Here is a 19,192-nt window from a genome sequence, read left to right as displayed (position 1 = left end):
ATATATCATTTAAAAAGGTGGAATGATTTCTAGGGAAAGATTAAAGACCTTGACCAGGGAAGGATGAGACTCTTAGTTCTAGTCTGTGGAGACTCAGGGTGAGAAGGGTGTCAGCCGGCTGTGTTCTTATTTCCATTGCAGTTAACACAAAACAAAATGGACTTAAAGATAAAATTTGATTAGAAATAAGAACTTTTTGACAGGAAGGAATATTAGACAACTGCATAGGTATAAAATATCACCTGGAAAAATCTATGGTGAACAAAGATAACAGACCAAAAGATAGCAGAGTTATCTTTGTAAGTTAAAACAGACTTTTCCAAAAGCAATAGCTACAACATTCTGTTCTTGCACAAGATTCATATTGGCTTCATTCAAATATATCCAGAATTTTCTACCTTTCAAATAGAGATGCTACCTCATTTAAAAAAAAAAAAAAATGGTAAAAGGAAAGTCAAGAGAAATTTAGTTGTAAGCCCTCTTCCTAACTATTTACGGTGTGAGCTACTTCTCTATGGGTTTTGCTCATTTTCATTCACCTGACAGCTATGTACCCAGCTAACCAGAAGCATGGTTCTCATGGAAGTGTCACTAGATGGGGACACAAAGGTTAAAACTTAGCCTGATTCAAAGTTCTTTTCATGAGGAAAGGCACTACTTGATTCCAGCAGTTCTCCCCACCCATGTAACCAGTAATCCTAAAAAAATACTACTAAACTCTGTGTACTTAATCTACGCTTGTCTGTGGTATAAAGAGACGTAGGTGGTCTGCTTCCCAATGTAAGACACGGGAACACTCCGGTTATTGCTTTAACATATGAGCCCATTGGCACAAAGTCACCTTGAAAGGACTTACGAAGTCTCTATTGGTTAGGTACTCTGTTCTTTGTTAACTCGGAGACAGGCACTGCGGGGACAATCGTAGCTCTGGGAGGAGATTAATATAGAGTGGGCATCCTGAAGACATAAAAGTAGAGCAAATTTGGGGCCACTAACTGGAGAAGTTAGAAAGAGAAAATACTTTTTATCCTTCCTTCCTTTTCCTTAAGTGCAACTATTAAGATGTAACATCTACTGGACACCTTTTATGAACCTAAACAGATTGATACTATTATTATTCTTATTTTCCAGATGAGGAAACCAAAGCTCAGAGAGATTAATCGTAGCTGAGAAGTAGTATAAGATGTAGATAAGAATCTGGGCTTTGGACTACCTGGTTTTGATTTCTGGCTCCACAACGCATTAGCCTAATGATCATGGATAAGGCCCTCAGTATTAAACCCCAAGAGACTATATAAAATGTGAAAAGTCGGGACTGAGTCCGTTTCATTCGCTATTGACCAGCCTGGTGCATAAATGAGTCAGACCAAAACAATCTTCTAGCTGGACAGAGAGGTAAGAGCAGTTCAAGGTAAAGTGGATGAATGCTACAAACAGCCTGGAAAACGGTCTACCAGTATGCTTATACCAGAGGGCACGATATATTTACTTCTGCACATCTCATCTGCTCCACTCTCTCTCTGTCTCTTCCCTATCCCTAGAGAATTTATAATCATTACTCACTGAGGTAAACGCAATCTGGCTTAGAATTCTCAGTCTGAAATTTCCTTGTATTTAATTTCCCATAGAACCCTAACTATGTAAGATACTACTTTTTCAATGATCTGTCTGTAATTCTCAAATATATTTCTCTCTCCTTACCTGGTAACTGGCTTAGCCCTTTAATATTCTGAGTTGTTCAAACTTTAGTAACCTTCATATATTTAATATAAGAATCTTAATCTTTTTATAAAATTTCTACTGACTCATCCATACTTTTCTGTTCCTCTGAATAATTTCTTATGTTTTGAAACCAATACATCAAGCAAATGACTTCAAGGACAGAGGGTAATCAATTATCACATACTAGCTTGTTTTAGAATCTTCCAGTTTTTGGAAAGCAACTAGGAGACCAGCAAAGGCAAACTTAATAGAGGAAGAAAGAAATGAAGGGTCAGTTAGCAATATTCACAGATGACTGAATACAATACAGAGGCTTGACTTCAAGTATGAAGGTAATGAGAAAGGAAATGTTTATTGTATTCTCTAACCTTTAATGAACACCTTCTATGTCCTGGGTCCTGTGTAAGTTGCTGTGGATATATAGCCATGTCTAGTCCTTAAAGAACTGATAGTCTAGTGCAAAGTTTCTCACCTTTGCACTACTGATATTTTGGGTAGGATGATTCATTGTTGTTTGGGGTGGGGGGCAGGGAGGGAGAATGCTGTTCTGTGTAGTGTAGAATGTTTAGCAGCATCCCAGGCCTCTACCCTCTAGATGAAATAGCTTTCTGCCTCTCTTCTCAGTTGTGACAAACAAAAATATCTCCAGATGTTCCAAAGAGCCCTGGAAGAAAACTGCCCCCAACTTGAGGACCTCTAGTTTAGGTAAAGAAAGTCATTTCTCTGTGTACTGTAATGAGTATAATCATCAGAACTTTGAGAGTAAAAAAGAGAGCTCCTTAGTTCTGGAGGAAGGTGGGAGAGGATTCACAGAATAAATGACATTTAATGCTTAATTTTTTGAAAATTATTTAGCAGTAGGCCAAGCAGACAAGAAAAGGGAGAGTTTTGGACATAGGGAAGGAGAAAGAATGAGAGAGATAGAATGAGGAGAAGAATGAACAGAGAAAGACCATTCTGGTAGAGATAAGAGGATGAATAAAGACTTGAAGAAAGAGAGACCACAGAGTGTACGGGCCACGATGAATGGTTTGCATGGGGGAGAATTAGAAATAAGGCTGGGACCAAGCCATGTCACAGAGGAAAGGAGAAATCATAATATGATAAATATATATTTAAACACAGTGGAGCCCTTTCTCAAACAAAAAATAACCCAGATTCCAGCCTATTACACTGACCAAAATGAAATTTCTTTGATTAGATCATGGTCTACTCAGTTTTCCCTTAGCTTCTAAAGCACCTCTGTGGAGCCCCTAGAACTCTGGGAAACATAGTAGAAAAATCACTTTTGTAGGCAATAGGGCACAACTGAAGGATATTAAGTGCAGACTATACATATTTGCTTTTTGGAAAAAGCACTCTAGTGGCAGAGCTGAATATGGAGGAGGGACAAGGGGAAAGTCAAAAGGCATGGCGACTAGTCAGCATTTTATATGTGGGTTTCTCCTGGAGACCAGTTATCAGCTACAACATGTAGGAAAAAGCACATTGGCTTTGGAGTTATACACATCTAGCTTCAAAGTCCAGGTGTCATTAACTATGACCTTATGAATGCTAGCTGACCTTGCCAACCTCTATTTACTTCTATAAAATGGGACTGCCTACCTCACTTGGCTGCTACAAGAAAATATATGTACACAGAGGTCAGGTGCTGGCATATGATGAGCACTCAGCAAATATAAAAGTGCACTGCCTTCCTTCCCTAGGTCTTTTTATTATTAAATCTCCTTAAGCTTCTCTGATCTTAAGTAACTCTGAGAGTGGGAGGGGAGATTTACTTGCTCCTTGTTAATGGATTTTCTACTTGTAGAATGGACACATAATTCTGTTTTTAAAAAGAGTTTTTCTTTTTGGAGTGACCTATTATCATGAGCCACTTGCTAAGAGAAGACCTCCAGAATTTGACTTCTTCCTTTAGGATCTGCCAGGACGTCTCAAAAGGGAGAAATCAGAACAAGAATGGTCAAAACACAAGCATTGTGTATACCTGTCTGGTTCTGAGACTGTGTCTCTGACCATCTTGAGTTTAGCAGAGTCTGTGTTAGTTTCATGGTTAGGAAGTCAGCAGCTAAAAACTCCACCCATGTGCAGATCTTTTAGAAGATGAAAGTGGTGTTGGGATCACAGTCCATGCTTTATATACAAGAATACTTTTACTCCTTACCATCCTGTGTAAATACTTCTTTAGTTGTGAATGTTTACACACCTTTTGGAGAAAACAATCTTTATTTTCAAAGAACTGATCTGTTTTCTCCTTGTCTCATTGTTTATCATCACAGTAAACATATGCTGTCAGTGAAGAGCAATGTCCATTGCAACAAGTTGGAAGGTATAGGTCTAGGGGGTATAACTGGGTGGAGAATTGATCCCCGAGTAGGAAGAGTTGAGGTGAAGTGTTTTAAGATCACAGACAGTATAACTCAGTGGATTATGCCAGAAGTCTTACAGAAGCAGAACCATTTATACTTTAGACGTTGAGGTGATTAAGACAAGCTTTTTGGTACTCTTCAGGCAGTCTTCATCCCTCTGCACCTATGACAGAGTCTCTGTCTTTCCTCATGACTGCAGGTTTCCTGGACTCTACTCTTTCCCTCTCCAGTGCAGAATTCAGCATCATATCCAACCCCTGTCCAATCTGAGACTCTAATACAATGAAGAACTATGCCATCTTACCTCTGAACTAAGGTCCCAAATACAAGATGAAGAACTTTCTGAATGTTTTCTGTACATAGCCATCTCCACTGTTCCATCAGCAGCAAGAGGAGCAGATCTAGGGCTGTGTCAGCTAGCTCTGTCTCTGCTCCTGGGGAATGAAAAGGCATCAAAAGTAACTCAGGGAGTACTTGGGTGGCTCAGTGGGTTAAAAACTCTGCCTTCAGCTTGGGTCATGATCCCAGGGTCCTGGAATCAAGCCCTGCATTGGGCTCCTGCTCGGCAGGGAGCCTGCTTCCTCCTCTTTCTCTCTGCCTGCCTCTGCCTACTTGTGATCTCTGTCTCTCAAATAAATAAATAAAATCTTAAAAAAAAAAAAGAAGTAACTCAAAAGAGACCCATTCTGGGGAACATATTTCAACGCACCAGGTCTTCACCACTTTATCAATCATCTTAGATTTCTGTAATTCTTCTGTACTCAAATCAAGAGATGGTTTACTTTATATCTAAGAAGTTCAGTGACAGGCTCTGTATTTCTTTATAATTCTTTGTTTATATTCCTTAGTCACTCAGTAATATTTATCTTTCTAAAAGATTTTGCACATAATTATTTTGCCTATCTAGCTTCTGTTTCTTTTGTACTTCCCCCACCGGAACTGAATACATTCTATTCCAAGTAACTGCTCCCAAATAATGACTAACTGGAACTGGCAAAGTCCAGTCTCTTCCATTCTTATATTCCACTGGCCTCCACAAAGCATCATGGAAATGTTGTGGGCAACAGATTTGGGGAAATTTTGGGGATTCATTCCCCTGTAAACAAGTTTGCTTTGAAAGTATCTCCATTACACAGAGCTACTGGGTTGGGATCCAGAAGGCTTTAGTTTTTGGTTTTGAGATAACATGTGGTTTGAGGAAGAACACTCCACCTTTGGTAACATATGCCATAACAATGACTGATTTCTTTCCTCTATCAAAGAACGGTAAGACCACAAGTGACTTCACACCCATGCTAAGCTGAAATCTTCTGAACAGATGTACTTTATGGATGGAAACATCCGTTCTTTAACCCCGTTCAAGGGGCCCCATGTCATCTGTGATTTGCTTCCTAGGAGATGTCCCCAGGAATACATAATGTTCCAGAGTGAATCTCAGCAATCTGGTGCTAATGCTGTGATTAATATCATAATTAATCATCAACAATAATTTTGTTAGTCTTGGACCAAAGGGTATTGTCTCAGCCAGCTTGCCCAAGCTCTCTTCCCTAAAGGGCTCTTTAGGACATTAATAACTTCAGATTTGGATGAATCTTTGAGAACCAAATCCTACTTTTTTCTTAGTCCCATCTAATATATTTCTCTCTCTCTCTCTCTCTCTATATATATATATATATATTTTTTTTTTTTTTTTTCTGCAATGCATTTCAAGGGGGCATGGGAACTGGTATGTTTATGTCCAGTCATTTCCTCAAAGACAGGATATTCAGTTCCTTGGGAAACAGTACCATGCAGAGCATCAGCCACCCTTCTGGATTTTATGATTTTCTCAAGTTTAGCATTTACCTAGAGCTGCCACCATGTGGTGATAGCCTGTCATAGCAGTAAAAAATAAGAGGAAACATAGGAAGAGTCCTCTGGAAGAAAACGCTAAGTTTCGCATCATGTGAGCATTTTGTTTCTCAGGGCTGGAAAAAAACCTCACACACAAACTATACCCTTAGAGATATGATGTTCAAAATTTACAGGCTTGACTTTCTCTTCTAAGCTCTCTGATGCTTTTGCTGTTTTAACACTTCATTTACTTAACCAGTGAGATATGTGGGAAGATATCAGATATGTGAGGTTTTTTTACACAGTTAAGCTGAGGTCCATAAAGCAGAAGTCAGGTGACTGTTCAAGTACACCTGAGAAACAATGCTAAAATCAGTTTTTTTCTCCCCTCCTCCCCCAGGATTCTGTGATCTTTTCTTTTCAGAGGGAGACTGTCTTAGTGGAACTGAAAACTTTTTTATAAGTTCTAGCTCAGCAAACATACTAATACCCAGGGCTCCCAATTCTTCCTCTGTAAAAAAACAAAAACAAAAACAAAAACAAAAACAAAAAAAAAAAAACTGTATTTTTTTGGGGAAGCAAACCTCCCTGCCCTCACCTCTTCTCCCTTCCTGCTCTATGCTGGGGAACCGGGTGGTGTCATTTGTTACAGTAGTAAATAAAACAGAAGGAAAAGATCCAGGAAAAAGGGAGAATTCCATCTTGAGCTTTAGTTGCTCTATGGTACATCAAAGTGGAGATTTCTGGTAAGCAAGTGGAAATATGACATCCAGTATTTTGGCATCGTCAGCACATGTTAGACTTAAAATCAAGAGTACAAATGAGATCACTCAGGGGGAGTATACAGAGTAAGAACAGAGAGCCAAAAAAAAAGTTCTGGAAGGCTACTAAGGGAACCAACAAAGGGGACTGAGAAGAGATCACAAGAGAGGTAGAGAGAAAACCAGGAAAGGGGTACCAAAGACACAAAAGAAAGTTCGTAGGTCAAGGGAGTCCAAAGATGCCAAACCATGGCAAAAATAACATAAGATAATATTATATTCATGGATCTTATTTTGCTGGACCAGAACTCCCTGTTTTTGTCCCTTGCTCCTGTTTGACTCAGCTCTGGGGACTGTGTCAAATTCTTCTTTGTATCCCAGGACTCAGCACAGTACCTCAAACACTGGTGTTTAACACATAGCTTGCTTAGCTGAACACAAAAGAAATTACATCAATGAATCCTGACTGTCACACCCTGCCTCCCTTCTCTGTGGGGATGGAGATCTTGTCACGTACCTGGATCACCACTGCGGAGATCTTGGGCGGGCACAGCTGCATCAGACAAGTAACCATCCATACAAGCTTTAGGGATTTGTTCTGGATCTTTTCCTGGGGCTTCTGTTGGCTGCATTTCTAATAACTTTGTCTGTTTTTCAATAAAGGATTCCATCACAGATGTGGATAGGATTTCTGACTCCTGAAGAAAGTGCCAGTGTCATATCACATAAAGAATGAAGAAAATAGAGTAACCATGGCCTTTCAGCTTCTTCCTATTCCTTCCCTGCACTAAGTATCATGAGTATAGAACCCAACTAACTCTGTGGCCACCTTTGGAAACTTCTCACTTTCTACCTAAATCCCAAGTAAAACAATGCCTTTGTATTCTCATTCACTGCAAATACATTTGGGTCATTTGTTCTCTCCCAGGAACTGGCCTTCCTTCTCATTCTGCCATCTTTTATTGTAAGCCCATGACCCTTGAGTTTAGAATAAAAATCAGAGATCTAGATGCTGGTTAAGTCCTTTAGCAAGGCACCTTTATCTCTCCTGACTTTGGAGAATGTAACTGCAGGATCAACATCCCAGCTATTAATTCCAGGAGTTATCTAGGAACTACTTACCACATTGCCTTCCTGGAGACCGTAGAGAATCTTCTCAGGTGCCTCAGTGATATTCAGTGCTGGAGCAATCTTACTGGAAGAGAACCTCAATCTGGACCTGGTATTGACACAAAAGAGCAGAAACAACATAATTTATGGCTTTGATCTCCAAACAAAGGGCTGATAAGTATTAATACCTTAAAACAAGAACACCCATACTTATTCTTGGGAGCTTATTATGATCAGAGTTGCCAGGAGAGACCTGGTCCTGAAATTCCCAAAATGATATACATTCTGACAGTTCTTAATACATAGCGCAACCACTGCACTAAGCTATGTCCACGATGCATTTGTGAAAAGGCTTTTGCTAATGTAAAATAGGGGCCAGCCTATCCTGGTTGTATTCCCACAAGCTAAAAAATGGCTAGCATATACTATCTACTCATTAAAAATTTGCTGGAGATTAAATTGACAAGTGGCATAAACCAAGGTTTTTGTTGCTGTTGTTCGTGCCCTTTTCATACATCCACTTCTCTCCCAGTGTTCCAAATAAAAGTAGGGAAGGAACCACAAGTGCTAACCTCATATTTCGAGGCTCTTATAAGCAAAGATATCACAGTCATCCTTCAAAATATGGGCTCAGTTAAAAAAGGCTAAAAACTGTTATTGCTGGTCCATGAGACACGAACATAGAAAAAGACAGTCAGGCAGACATACAGAAACAGACATACAAACTCTCCACCCTTCCCTCTCCCTCCTCCAACACATGCACACCCACACACACACCCATGCGCAGACATACACACACACATTCTCTTCTCTCTTTCACTCATTCACTTACTCTTTCTCTTCATAATGGTCCAGGTACAGATATGAAGTCTGCAGTTAGGGGTAAGTGTGATGCCCTTCCCTTCCACATGTTGATTTTGGAAGGGTAAATGTGGGACCCTAGCGCAGGACAGAATAGCATAAAATAGGCCCTATATGTGTTCATCTTGGCCCTTTCCTGTTTATTGCTAGTATGTGCATCTTCTGAGCTAAGATTTCCAGAAATGATCACAGAGATCAGTTATAAGTCTTAGTTCTTAATAGGAAAGAAACATTTCAATTTTCCAGGAAAATAGAAAAGAAGAATATCCATATTCTACAGTTTTCCCTCTAGTCAAAACTCCATGGTCTGTTTAAGCCCTGGGTTCCCATGGCAAGACAAACATTTAGCAGGGATACCTATGCTGGATCTCAAGCTCCTTTGGGATGAGCACTGAGGAGTGTGGGGTCTGGCTTTGTATAAAAACTGGTATGTATGTCCTATCTCCTCTCTCCTAGGGCCAGAAAGTGGGGATAGACTTTGGTTGAGGACTGGCAATCATCCTGAGAATTGGAAAGGGTCCCCGCGTGACCAAAGGGCTTCTCACTTGCTGGGCTTCTTGCCTTCTGTCTGGGGCTTGGTTTCTGTCTCGGCCTCACTCAGCTCTTCTGTTGGGCTCTGGGGTTCGGAGCGAGGAAATGCTGTCTTCAGTGTATCCACGATAGCACTTACCACCATCTGCAGGGGTCAGAGGTGCAGGGTCAGACAGAAACCACCAAATGAGCAGTTGTCTTATGGTGCTTTATGCAATGAAGATGAGCAGATAGCCAGGCTAGCTAGTGGAGCCTTTTCATCAGCATAGTCAGATACCAGACAGATTTCCTGGCAACTATCCCCCCTTTTCTCGGTGGCCATAAAAATCTGCTTCCTCACAGAGTTAAGACAAACAATGCCATGGGAAAAGAAGGCAAAACAAACAATGAGATAAATAAAAAGCTGGGAGTTCTGCAGGCTGGTGAAATAGTTTTCATTTTTCAATTTCTTTTCTTGCATATAAAGGAATGATTTTTCGTTTCCAAATCAATAATACTTTCACTAAGATATGAATAAATGGAAGTGATGTAGGTAGGAATATATGGAAAAGAGAAAGAGTAAAGATTATCAAAAAAGAAATATATTCTAGAAGCATATATAATATTAACACACTCAGAGTAATTCACAGAGAAAAGAACTGTTTTTTTCAGTTAATCCACACAATTTTTCTTCTTTACAGAAAGAGTAACAAAAATTACTCATGTCAAAATTAAGGAATAATTAATAAGAGTTGACATAAACTACTCGTAAAGACCAAATAAAACAATCCTCACTGAAAAGCAAGAGTTGTGTATATTTTTCGGAATGGAAAAACGGCTAAAAAGGAAAATTCACAAATGAAACCCTAAAATACCAAAGAAGTAAAAAGAAATCTTTACTTTTCCTTTGGTGCTCCTTGCTAATTAACACTGCTGGCTGACAGCAGCATCATGCCTTCCTTAATTCTTGCCTGTGTTTATCCTCTACAAAGAACATAGCTAGTACAGCTAAGACAAGGCTTAAGTGATGGGGTAAGATGATGATAAAGCACAGGGGTAACAAACCAGGGAAAGAACAAGAGGACAGCATGAATAGATAATGCAGCTTAGAAAATTTAACTTGTTCTCAAGGCTCACAAAATTGTAGTTGCGGACAGGGTTCTTATCTGCTCTGTTCACTCTTGTATCACCAGCAGTTAGTCCTGTTCATGATCAAGCTCATACTTGACCAGGGAAGCAGTAAGTGGCTGGTAAGTCAGTGAGTGAACACATCTGTGTAGATGGACACATCCACATGGAATTCTGGGGAATTCTACTTCATCCCTCCCTTTTCAGTTTGCAGCTTTTTCTTCATAGCAATGAATGTCTCCTAATTCCTACCACGATATTCCACTTTTTCATTTTATCTCCTGAAATCTAGAGAGAGACCCACCTTCTCCAGTGAGTCAGTGGTTTCTAACCTTTTTAAACACATGCCATCTTTGGATAAACATAAACCTCAGACTTGTGCCCTGGAGACTCTAAAATCATCTGGTAATCCCTGCTTACAGGATATAATGTGTTGTACAAATGCCCTTCTTCTACCATCTCCAAAGGTTCTGAGCTAACCTCTTGAAAAGTATAATTCTTTCCATGCTCTGTTCTCCAACAGAGAGTCACCACACCAGTCTAAATCCAGCTTTGTGTCCTGTCTTGGGGCTCTTTTTCCTGAGTGACCAACACCAGGAATGATCCTTACCTCCAGGAGACTTTTCTGCCACCACCATCTATGGAGGTACAGATCTATCCCTACTTTCCTCCACTGAATAACAATGTCATAATATTGTCTAGGAGATGTGTGAACACATATAGTGTCATAGTTGCCCACTGTAATTCAGCAAAGTGATGGTCCAACCAATATTTGCAATAGGTCTTGAACATTCTCATCCACGTTCCATGGGCTCCTCTCTGCTGTCTCTCCCCACCCCCAAACTCCTTTATTTTTTAATCCTTGCATACACTCTGGTGAGAAACTAAAGCTGAGCACAGTGGCCCTGCTGGTACCTTGTCTATTCTGGACACCATGAATGGTTTCTTGACAAAGGCAATACGAGCATCTGTGTTCAGAGCAAGGAACTCCTGCATCTCCTCACTGTTAGCGATCTCTGGAATGGCACAGAGTTGCTGAAAAAGATACAAGAAGGATTTCAAAGAGAAATTCTGGTCCCCAGGTCTTTCCAGGTTGGCTCGGGTATCTGATAATTAGAATGAGAACACAGCCAAAACAGAAGGGTGCTGACCTTTAGAAAGGATTCCAGGAGGCTCTTTCGGGCTTCTACTCTGTCACTATCCATGTTGCCAAATGGAAGATCCGGAAAGAGCTTTTTAGGACCCTTCACGTCTTAAAAAAATGAAACACAAACTCATTCACTTAACATTTACTGAGAGATATTCCATATAAGATACATCATATATGCAAAGAAAACAGAATGGTTGAATATATTCCTAAAATCTTATTTTATTTTTTTTTATTTAGGGAGTTCCAAATATATCCCAAGGATATAGTACATACACTCTACTCTTGTTATCAGTATTCAGGATAAGGTACAGGAAGCCTTATGCCTCAGGAGTTACAAATGAGGGCTCTAAAGTCCAGCTGCCCAAGTTTAAATTTTAGCTCCAATCCCTACTATGAGAATGACCTTCAGCAAGTTGCCTAATCCTTCTTTGACGTTTCTCTCCATAAAGTGGGGATAATGACAGTTATCTAATCCATAAGCTGTTCAGAGAATTAAGTGAGCTAATATGTGTAAAGTACTTAGAAGAGAACCTGGCAAAAGTTTTCAAGCTCAGTTCAGTGGTAACTATTATTATTAAGAAAGAAAATGCAGGAACGCCTGGGTGGCTCAAAGGGTTAAAGCCTCTGCCTTTGGATCCAGTCATGATCCTGGGGTCCTGGGATTGAGCCCGCATCAGGCTCTCTGCTCAGCAGGGAGCCTGCTTCCCTTCCTCTCTCTGCGTGCCTCTCTGCCTACTTGTGATCTCTGTCTATCAAATAAATAAAATCTTAAAAAAAGCAAAATGAAAGAAAGAAAATGCATTACTGAAATCCCCAACTTATGCCTAAACTTATTAAAAGGTTTATTTGGGTAATCATCAGTTTTGTAGGTTTTTTTTTTTTTTAATCAAAGTAGCTGGCTTACTAGCTTATTTTTAGAGTTAAATTTTATTACATTTTCTTACTGTTCCTGTGCCTTATGGGTGTCAAATAGCAAACACACAAAAAGCCTGGTTGTTAAAGGAAGGATGGCGAGTATTTCTGGATACTATTTTAATATTTAAGAGCAATCCATGTCTGCATGCATGTGGAAAAGTTGATTTAACTCCTTACGCTACCTCACGGACACAGGTGGAAATATGAAAGTTTCTTAAGCTTAAACTAGATGGGCCACAGAACAAAGCATTAAATGGCAAAGAAGTACCTCAGAAAGAATGGGGTCAGTGCTATCCAGCACTAAAACCCAAAACATATGAAAGCAAACTGGCAGAACACGGGCCCCTTGTTGCTGTGTTCTCCTCCTCTATCCCTCCCCACAAACTACTAGGCCTCCAGCCTCTCAGATCAGGGGGCTAGATGCGTAAAGCAAGCAGGCAGTCTGGGCTGGGGAAACTCCTGACTTTTGATGAACTTTCGGAGATCTGACTTCTCCTCCAGACGAGTCTGTAGATTCAGGAACTCGCGGTAGCGGCGATTCACAGTGTGGTAGGCCACCTGCTGCAGGCCACTGCTGTTCTCACCATCCAGGGCCGTCTCATACTGTTGAATGAACACATTTGTTTAGGGCATCAGCTCAATGGCCACAAAGTAAGTGCACAGCAGAGGTAAAGGGAGGGAAAAGTTTCTATTCTCTTTATTTCTTCCTTTTCTTTTTTAAAATTTATTTGACAGAGAGCGACACATACACAAGTAGGCAGTGTCAGGCAGAGGGAGAGGGAGAAGCAGAATCCCACTGGGAAGGGAGTCTGATGTGGGGCTCAATCCCAGAACCCTGGGATCATGACCTGAGCCAAAGGCAGAAGCTTAACTGTTACTGAGCCACCCAAGTGCCCCACTTCTGAACCTACTAGATCCAACTGCTGCTCTGAGTTGCAATAAATAACTTGAATTCCAAGGATAGCTGAATTAAGGAATGAGATGTGCTCCCCAACATATGTGGCCCAGAAAGAGAAATGAGTTTTGCTATTCTCCATTTCCTCCTTCTCCCTCAAAACCCCTTCCTACAAACACTTTCTTTACTTATAAAACAGCTATAGGGCTCCTGGGTGGCACAGGCAGCTAAGGGTCCAACTCTTGGTTTCAGCTCAGTTTTGACCTCACGGCTGTGAGGGATCGAGTCCTGTGTCAGGCTCCACACTTGGAGTGAATTCTGCTTGTGATGGTCTCTCCCTCTCCCTCTGCTCCACCCACTTATCATTCTCTCTCTGAAATAAATAAATCTTTTACAAAAATGGCTATATTAATATTTTTCAAATCTTGAAGAGTATAAAACAGAAGGTACAAGAGCACCTCTTTCACTCCTTAATTATAGGTTGGACATTATAAAAGGATAACCATTTGCCATTATACTTGACCAGTGATTATTTATGTTATTTAGGGGGAAGAACAAATAATCCAAAACAGCTGATGAATAAAATCATTTGTTTGCCTGGAATGCATTAGAGGAACATGTGTTTTTATTTTGCTATGGGCAGATTAATTATTATTCTTGGAGCTAAATTTTTTTTTTTCCCTAAGCACATATCATCTGTATGATTGTAAGTCACATGAATACTGGAGATGTTGTAAGGGGTCAAAGTTCCCTGTCTTCATATGTGTGGAGGGCCAGTATGTGGGAAAAGAAAACTTGTACTGAATGTTCCCCCAGAGCAAACACCCTGAGCAGCATGAAAGCTGCAACTCAGTGCAGGGTAGACTTTTGGACAGAGTAGTTAAGATATAATGAAATAATGTGCAAGAACTATGTATGTACTTGCTCTCATTAGGGGTAGGTTACCATTTTTGTTTGGAGGAGGCATTATATTGTGGGGCAAGTGATGGAACACATAATCTCTTTGTTGGTGGGTTTAAGGCTGTATTAAAATTTTCTAGAGCCAGAGTGAAGTATTCATCACGAACTGACATAAGCAAAGTAAGAGTCCCTCAGACCAGCACTGTGAAAGAAAGGCCTGCGTAAGAGACCCAGACAGAATTCAAGGTGGGGCTCTCAATCCTAGAGCACCTGGGAGTTTCTGTGGAAAGGTCTGCTCCCTGAGTGACACTAACAACACACATATATTTCCAAACCTGGCTACTCCTCAAAAATCAGTTGGGCTTCTTTTTAAAAAGATTCTGATAGGCTCTGATAGAGCTGAATGAAAATTTATAAAAATACCCTCTTCTGGTGAATGGGAGGCAGTCTACCCTAACGCCAGTTTCAGGGAGCCACTGCTGTAACTGAATTCACCATGTAATACATGAACCCCTTCATATCATCTCTGCCAAGTAGTTCCTACTTCTGTGCTTAAATACCTCTAGGAATGAGGAAGCTATTAAACCTTTTGAGACGATATATATATATCGATATATATATATCAAAAAAATATATATATATATATTTCCTAAACAAAGTACAAAAGATACTAGTAATTAAAAAAGGAAAGAAACAAATTAACAAGGAGGTTTGGAAAGAGAATTTCTGGACAAGCCTCTATATTGGAACCACTGAAAAATATATGACCCTCAGTATCCTAAGAACTCTGAGATTCTAGGATTATTTGCATAGATACTGAAGAAAAGCCAGCACTGCTTTACAAATTATCTTCAGACCATTCACATATAGACTGCTGAATTGAACATAGTAAATGAAGAGTAGCCTCTCTCCTTTAGAACACTAGCTTCATTGGCTCTGCTCTCCAAACCCATTCCCAGTACAGAGTGGGTGACCGTAATTCTAATCCTGTTACCTTCACTGTGTAGAGTGTGTATGGGTGGAATCCAGTGCCACTGTGCTCTCGAGCAGTAATGGTACCAGTGATACGAAGGTTCTGGATGACAACCGGGCCATCTGGACTGCTCAGGGGCTCAAAGCTGAAGGTGGCTGAGGTGAGAGGACCAGTTGGAGAAGAGGAAAGCAGAACCTGTGGCAGACTAGGATCTACAGAGCTCACGTCATTGGTGAGATCCTTCTCTAAGCCTGAGGGTCGTGGGAGGCAGGTCCTTTCTGGATCTGTCAGCAAAGCTGTAAGAGAGGTGACATCTCCTTGTTCCACTTCCTTGTCTGCTGTGTCAATGTGGATCTCTGGGCAGGAAGTCAGCATGGAGACTAGTAGCCCTGTCTCTGTTTCTGTTCTTGGACCCTCCTCGGGCTCTGCTCCCTCAATTCCTTCGGATCCCTCAATATCCTTAGACTCCAGAGACTGGGGACCCTCCAGGGCACACAGGGCATCCTGGATCCTGTCAGAGAGGAAGTTGCCTGGGGTCATGAGCATGATGGTTTCCTTGCTCAGCTCAGACAATGGAGACTCCAGCTCTGTGTCTTCACATAAAAACAAAGGGCCTCGAATATCTGGCTGCAGGAAATGAGATGAGTTGTTTCCTATTTTTCTCTCTTCTGGCAGGCCACCCAGTTCTCCCTCTATTGCTTCACGGCCTTCCTCAACTTCTGGGGAGTGGTGGGAAGGCCCGTCTGGCTCACTACAGTTTAGTAGCACTGGCGCTGCTGCTGGAGAAGGGGCTCTCACTTCCGGGAGGCTCTGTACCTCAACAATCAGTGGCAGAGATGTGGGCACTGAGGGCTTTTCCAGGGCACTGGCTGGGGAAGTCGATTTAACCACCGCTGTCGGATTATTTCTGGCCTTGGAAAAGATGCCCACAAGTACAAGGTGGATCCAGTCAGGATCTGACAGCCTGCTGATCAGTGGTAAGATTACATTGCAAGTAATGAGTTCCACCACGACATGGCGACCGGTCCGGGTCTCCAAGTGGGGCTTTGGCACTAGTCCTTGAAGCAATAAATTTACAATGCCACGTGTATAGGTGACCTCAGTGGTGACGCTCTGTACAGCAGGATGTGGGGCAGCAGCTCGGCAGTAAGCCTCCCAGAGCTGGGAGGGATCAACGGTACCACTCTGCTTCCCAGCCAGGGCTTCCTTCGCCTGAATATAGCTCTGCAGGTGACAACCGCAGAGAGTCAGAACCCTCTGTGCAAGAGCATGACTGTCCACCATGCCCATCCTCCTCCGGAGCTCCTGGACCAACCCTCTCATGGCAGCCTCCATTTCTTCCTCAAAGGCTGGCTCCTGGCTCACAGTGCGATACCACGATGACACAAAGTCCCGCATAATCATCTGGATGGTGCGGTCGATCTCCTGTTCCAGTTGCCTCTCTGCCTCAGGGTTTGGAGGGCAGGTGGCCACTGGGATGAAGCGTTCCAGGTGCAACCGACCTGAAGCCCCCACAATGGCGTTGGAGCCCAGCCATCCTCCCAGCACCGCCAGTAATGCGGACAAAAGGCACAGGAGCCACACATTGACCAGAAAGTGGATGACCAGGAGCCAGCCGAGCACAATCCCCACAGCCATCAGCTTCCGGCTACTCAGCAGGTTATTGAGGTTCCAGCTCGACCCAGCTGGAGCCTCTGGTAACGAGGACGCTGTCTCCGCCTTCATGGCTGAAAGGGGCAGATGGCTACCCAGTCGATCGATCGCCCTCTCTCTACTTCACCTGAGTTCGGGAATGGGGCGTTAACTGTACGGAGACAAGGCTATCTGGGTTGCTATTCGGGGACCGGGGCAGTACTCTGGGTCCTCGGAGTCCTACACGCACCGCAAAGCCACAGAGGCGCTTCTCCCCCTCGCTCCAGCCCCTTCCAGCGGAGACGCCGCTCTCGGAGACTCCGAGGCCTTCATAATGCAGAGGTCGGAGAGGCTCCGCGCTGCCTGGGGAGGGCGGGGCAGGGCCTCGGCGCCCCTCACCCAACACTTACAGACGCCGAACACCGGGTCATACACCGCTGGGGGGGCGCGCCCAGACCGAACCCCGATTTGTGGGGGACACAACAGTGTCTTCGCCGCCGCCCTCGGAGGAACTCTCCCCCGGGCTCGGCTCCCCGGGCGACTGCAATCAGCCGCCCGGTTTCTGTCACGGCTGCCGGCCGGCGGCTGCCGGCGACAACTTCCGGGTCGACGTCGGCAGGGCGGGGTATGCTGGGAGAACGGCCGCGCGGCTCCCCCTGGTGGTAAGGATCGGCCGTGACAACACCAGCGGAAAGTGATCTCCCAAACTCTTGCCTGGCTGAAGGGTGAGCTAAGTTCCCAAAGCCGGGTGGAGCACAGAGCGGCCTTGCAGGCAGTAACCCTCGAAGACTGAGACTTCTAGCTTTATTAAATGGAGTCAGCCAGCATTTTTTACTGCTTAGGCAAACTCTCAGTAATCCAGTTTGTTTTAATCCCATGCGGGCATTTTTTTATTGACTTGATACATTTTAACATTTACCCCGCTCCCTCCTGGGGCCCCCCTGCACCCCCCAGTACACAGCTCGTGTACCTTGTTCTCAGGAATTGCAGAACACAAGGCGTACAAAGTTAATACAGAGATAGATTTTTTCCTTATATTTCACATACTCTGTAACAAAATCATATTTGGGACTTGGAGGTTATTTACTGGTGGCATTACCCAAGCAATCAGATACCTTGAACATCTGCTATATTCAATCACTGTGAATAGGTAATGTGGACGAATAGAGCAGTCCTTGTTCTCAAGGACCTTGGCAGATAGGGGGCGCCTAGGTGGCTCAGTGGGTTGAGCAGCTGCCTTCGGCTCAGGTCATGATCCCAGGGTCTTGGGATCCAGTGCCCGCATTCTGCTACCTGCTCTCGGACAGCCTGCTTCTCCTTTTTCCTCTGCCTGCTGCTCTGCCTACTTGTGCTCTCTATTTATTTGCCAAATAAATAAATAAAATCCTAAAACAAAACAAACCACAACAACAACAACACAGGACCTGGTAGCTCATTGGGGAGACAATTTCCTGGATCATGAATGGGTAACTAATAATGCAAGTCAGTATGGTATATAGTAAAATGCAAAATCTTACAGGTATTCAGGGGAAGGACAGATCACTGGGGCTTCCAGAGCAGGTAGCCTTTATGTTGGATTTTCAAGGGTGAGAGTTGGTTTCTAACCCCTTTCATGTCATCTTCCCCATTTCTCAAATAAATAGGAAAAGAAGGCAGAAGCAGAGATGTATTTTCAGACAGTCCTCAAATATATTTGCTTTGAAATCTACCCAGACAGAAATACCTACAGGAAGATTGAATACCTGACAGTAGAACTGATCGTGTGTTAGAATGTGCCGGTGTTCTGTGAAGCCAGCTTTCTTCCCCATCTTGGTCCCCAGGAGCTCTGCCAGCAAGGTGGCTATCTTTTTTATTTTGGCACAGGATGCATATAACTTGTATAAAACTATTTATGATTACTCGTCTTCAGCTTTCTCTATGATGTTAGCATTTATCATTATAGCATTAGTTCCCAGAAGTTTAAAGTAACCTTCAGGCAAACTCCAACCAAAAACTGTGCCAACAAGAGGTAAACATATCGTAGCTTCTCTCATGCCTACTGTTGGGGAAATGATTTCTTTTGAATACAAAAGGAACCATCATTTAGACGTGAAGCATAGTTAATGCCTACCAATTCTAATACGAAGAGTTTGATTTAGGATCAGAATGTCCACGAAGCTGACTGGACACATCCCTGAGATGAAAGAATGTGGTCCGGTGTTTCCATGGCACAGACCACTTCACTGGTGTCTCCTTCCCACAAAAAAGGAATATAAGAAGTGGGAGCTGGTCCTTTGTCCTCCCAGACCATTTCATTGTCCTCAGTCAGAGGGACAGTTACATTGCAATGATGCTCTGGAGAAATATCCCTGCCATTTAACCAAGAACTAAAAGAAATGGATGAGAGGGAGTCTAGTGTGATTCTGAAGATTTTACTGTGATAGTTCAGAGAGA

At 42.6% G+C, this 19,192-nt stretch overlaps 1 protein-coding gene across 2 annotated transcripts in view; it reads right to left on the bottom strand.

The window, feature by feature from the left end:
* Positions 1-17,357, bottom strand: part of SNX19 (sorting nexin 19) — a 40,698-nt gene extending 23,341 nt beyond the window's left edge. For both annotated transcript variants that reach the window (XM_004763930.3, XM_045080343.1), the window contains exons 1-8: positions 15,149-17,357; positions 12,824-12,962; positions 11,446-11,546; positions 11,210-11,329; positions 9,202-9,332; positions 7,808-7,904; positions 7,203-7,383; positions 4,396-4,525 (exon numbers count right to left, since the gene is read on the bottom strand). In XM_004763930.3, the coding sequence (XP_004763987.1) occupies positions 4,396-4,525; positions 7,203-7,383; positions 7,808-7,904; positions 9,202-9,332; positions 11,210-11,329; positions 11,446-11,546; positions 12,824-12,962; positions 15,149-16,852 (2,603 nt within the window). In that variant the 5' untranslated portion in view covers positions 16,853-17,357. The remainder of the gene's footprint in view (positions 1-4,395; positions 4,526-7,202; positions 7,384-7,807; positions 7,905-9,201; positions 9,333-11,209; positions 11,330-11,445; positions 11,547-12,823; positions 12,963-15,148) is intronic.
* Positions 17,358-19,192: the final 1,835 nt, after the last annotated feature.

The sequence above is a fragment of the Mustela putorius genome, unplaced genomic scaffold, assembly GCF_011764305.1.
Source record: "Mustela putorius furo isolate JIRA1106 unplaced genomic scaffold, ASM1176430v1.1 tig00000460_pilon_pilon_pilon, whole genome shotgun sequence".
NCBI lineage: Eukaryota > Metazoa > Chordata > Mammalia > Carnivora > Mustelidae > Mustela > Mustela putorius.
The sequence above is the reverse complement of the archived record's forward strand: the minus strand, read 5'-3'. Positions and strand labels throughout refer to the sequence as shown.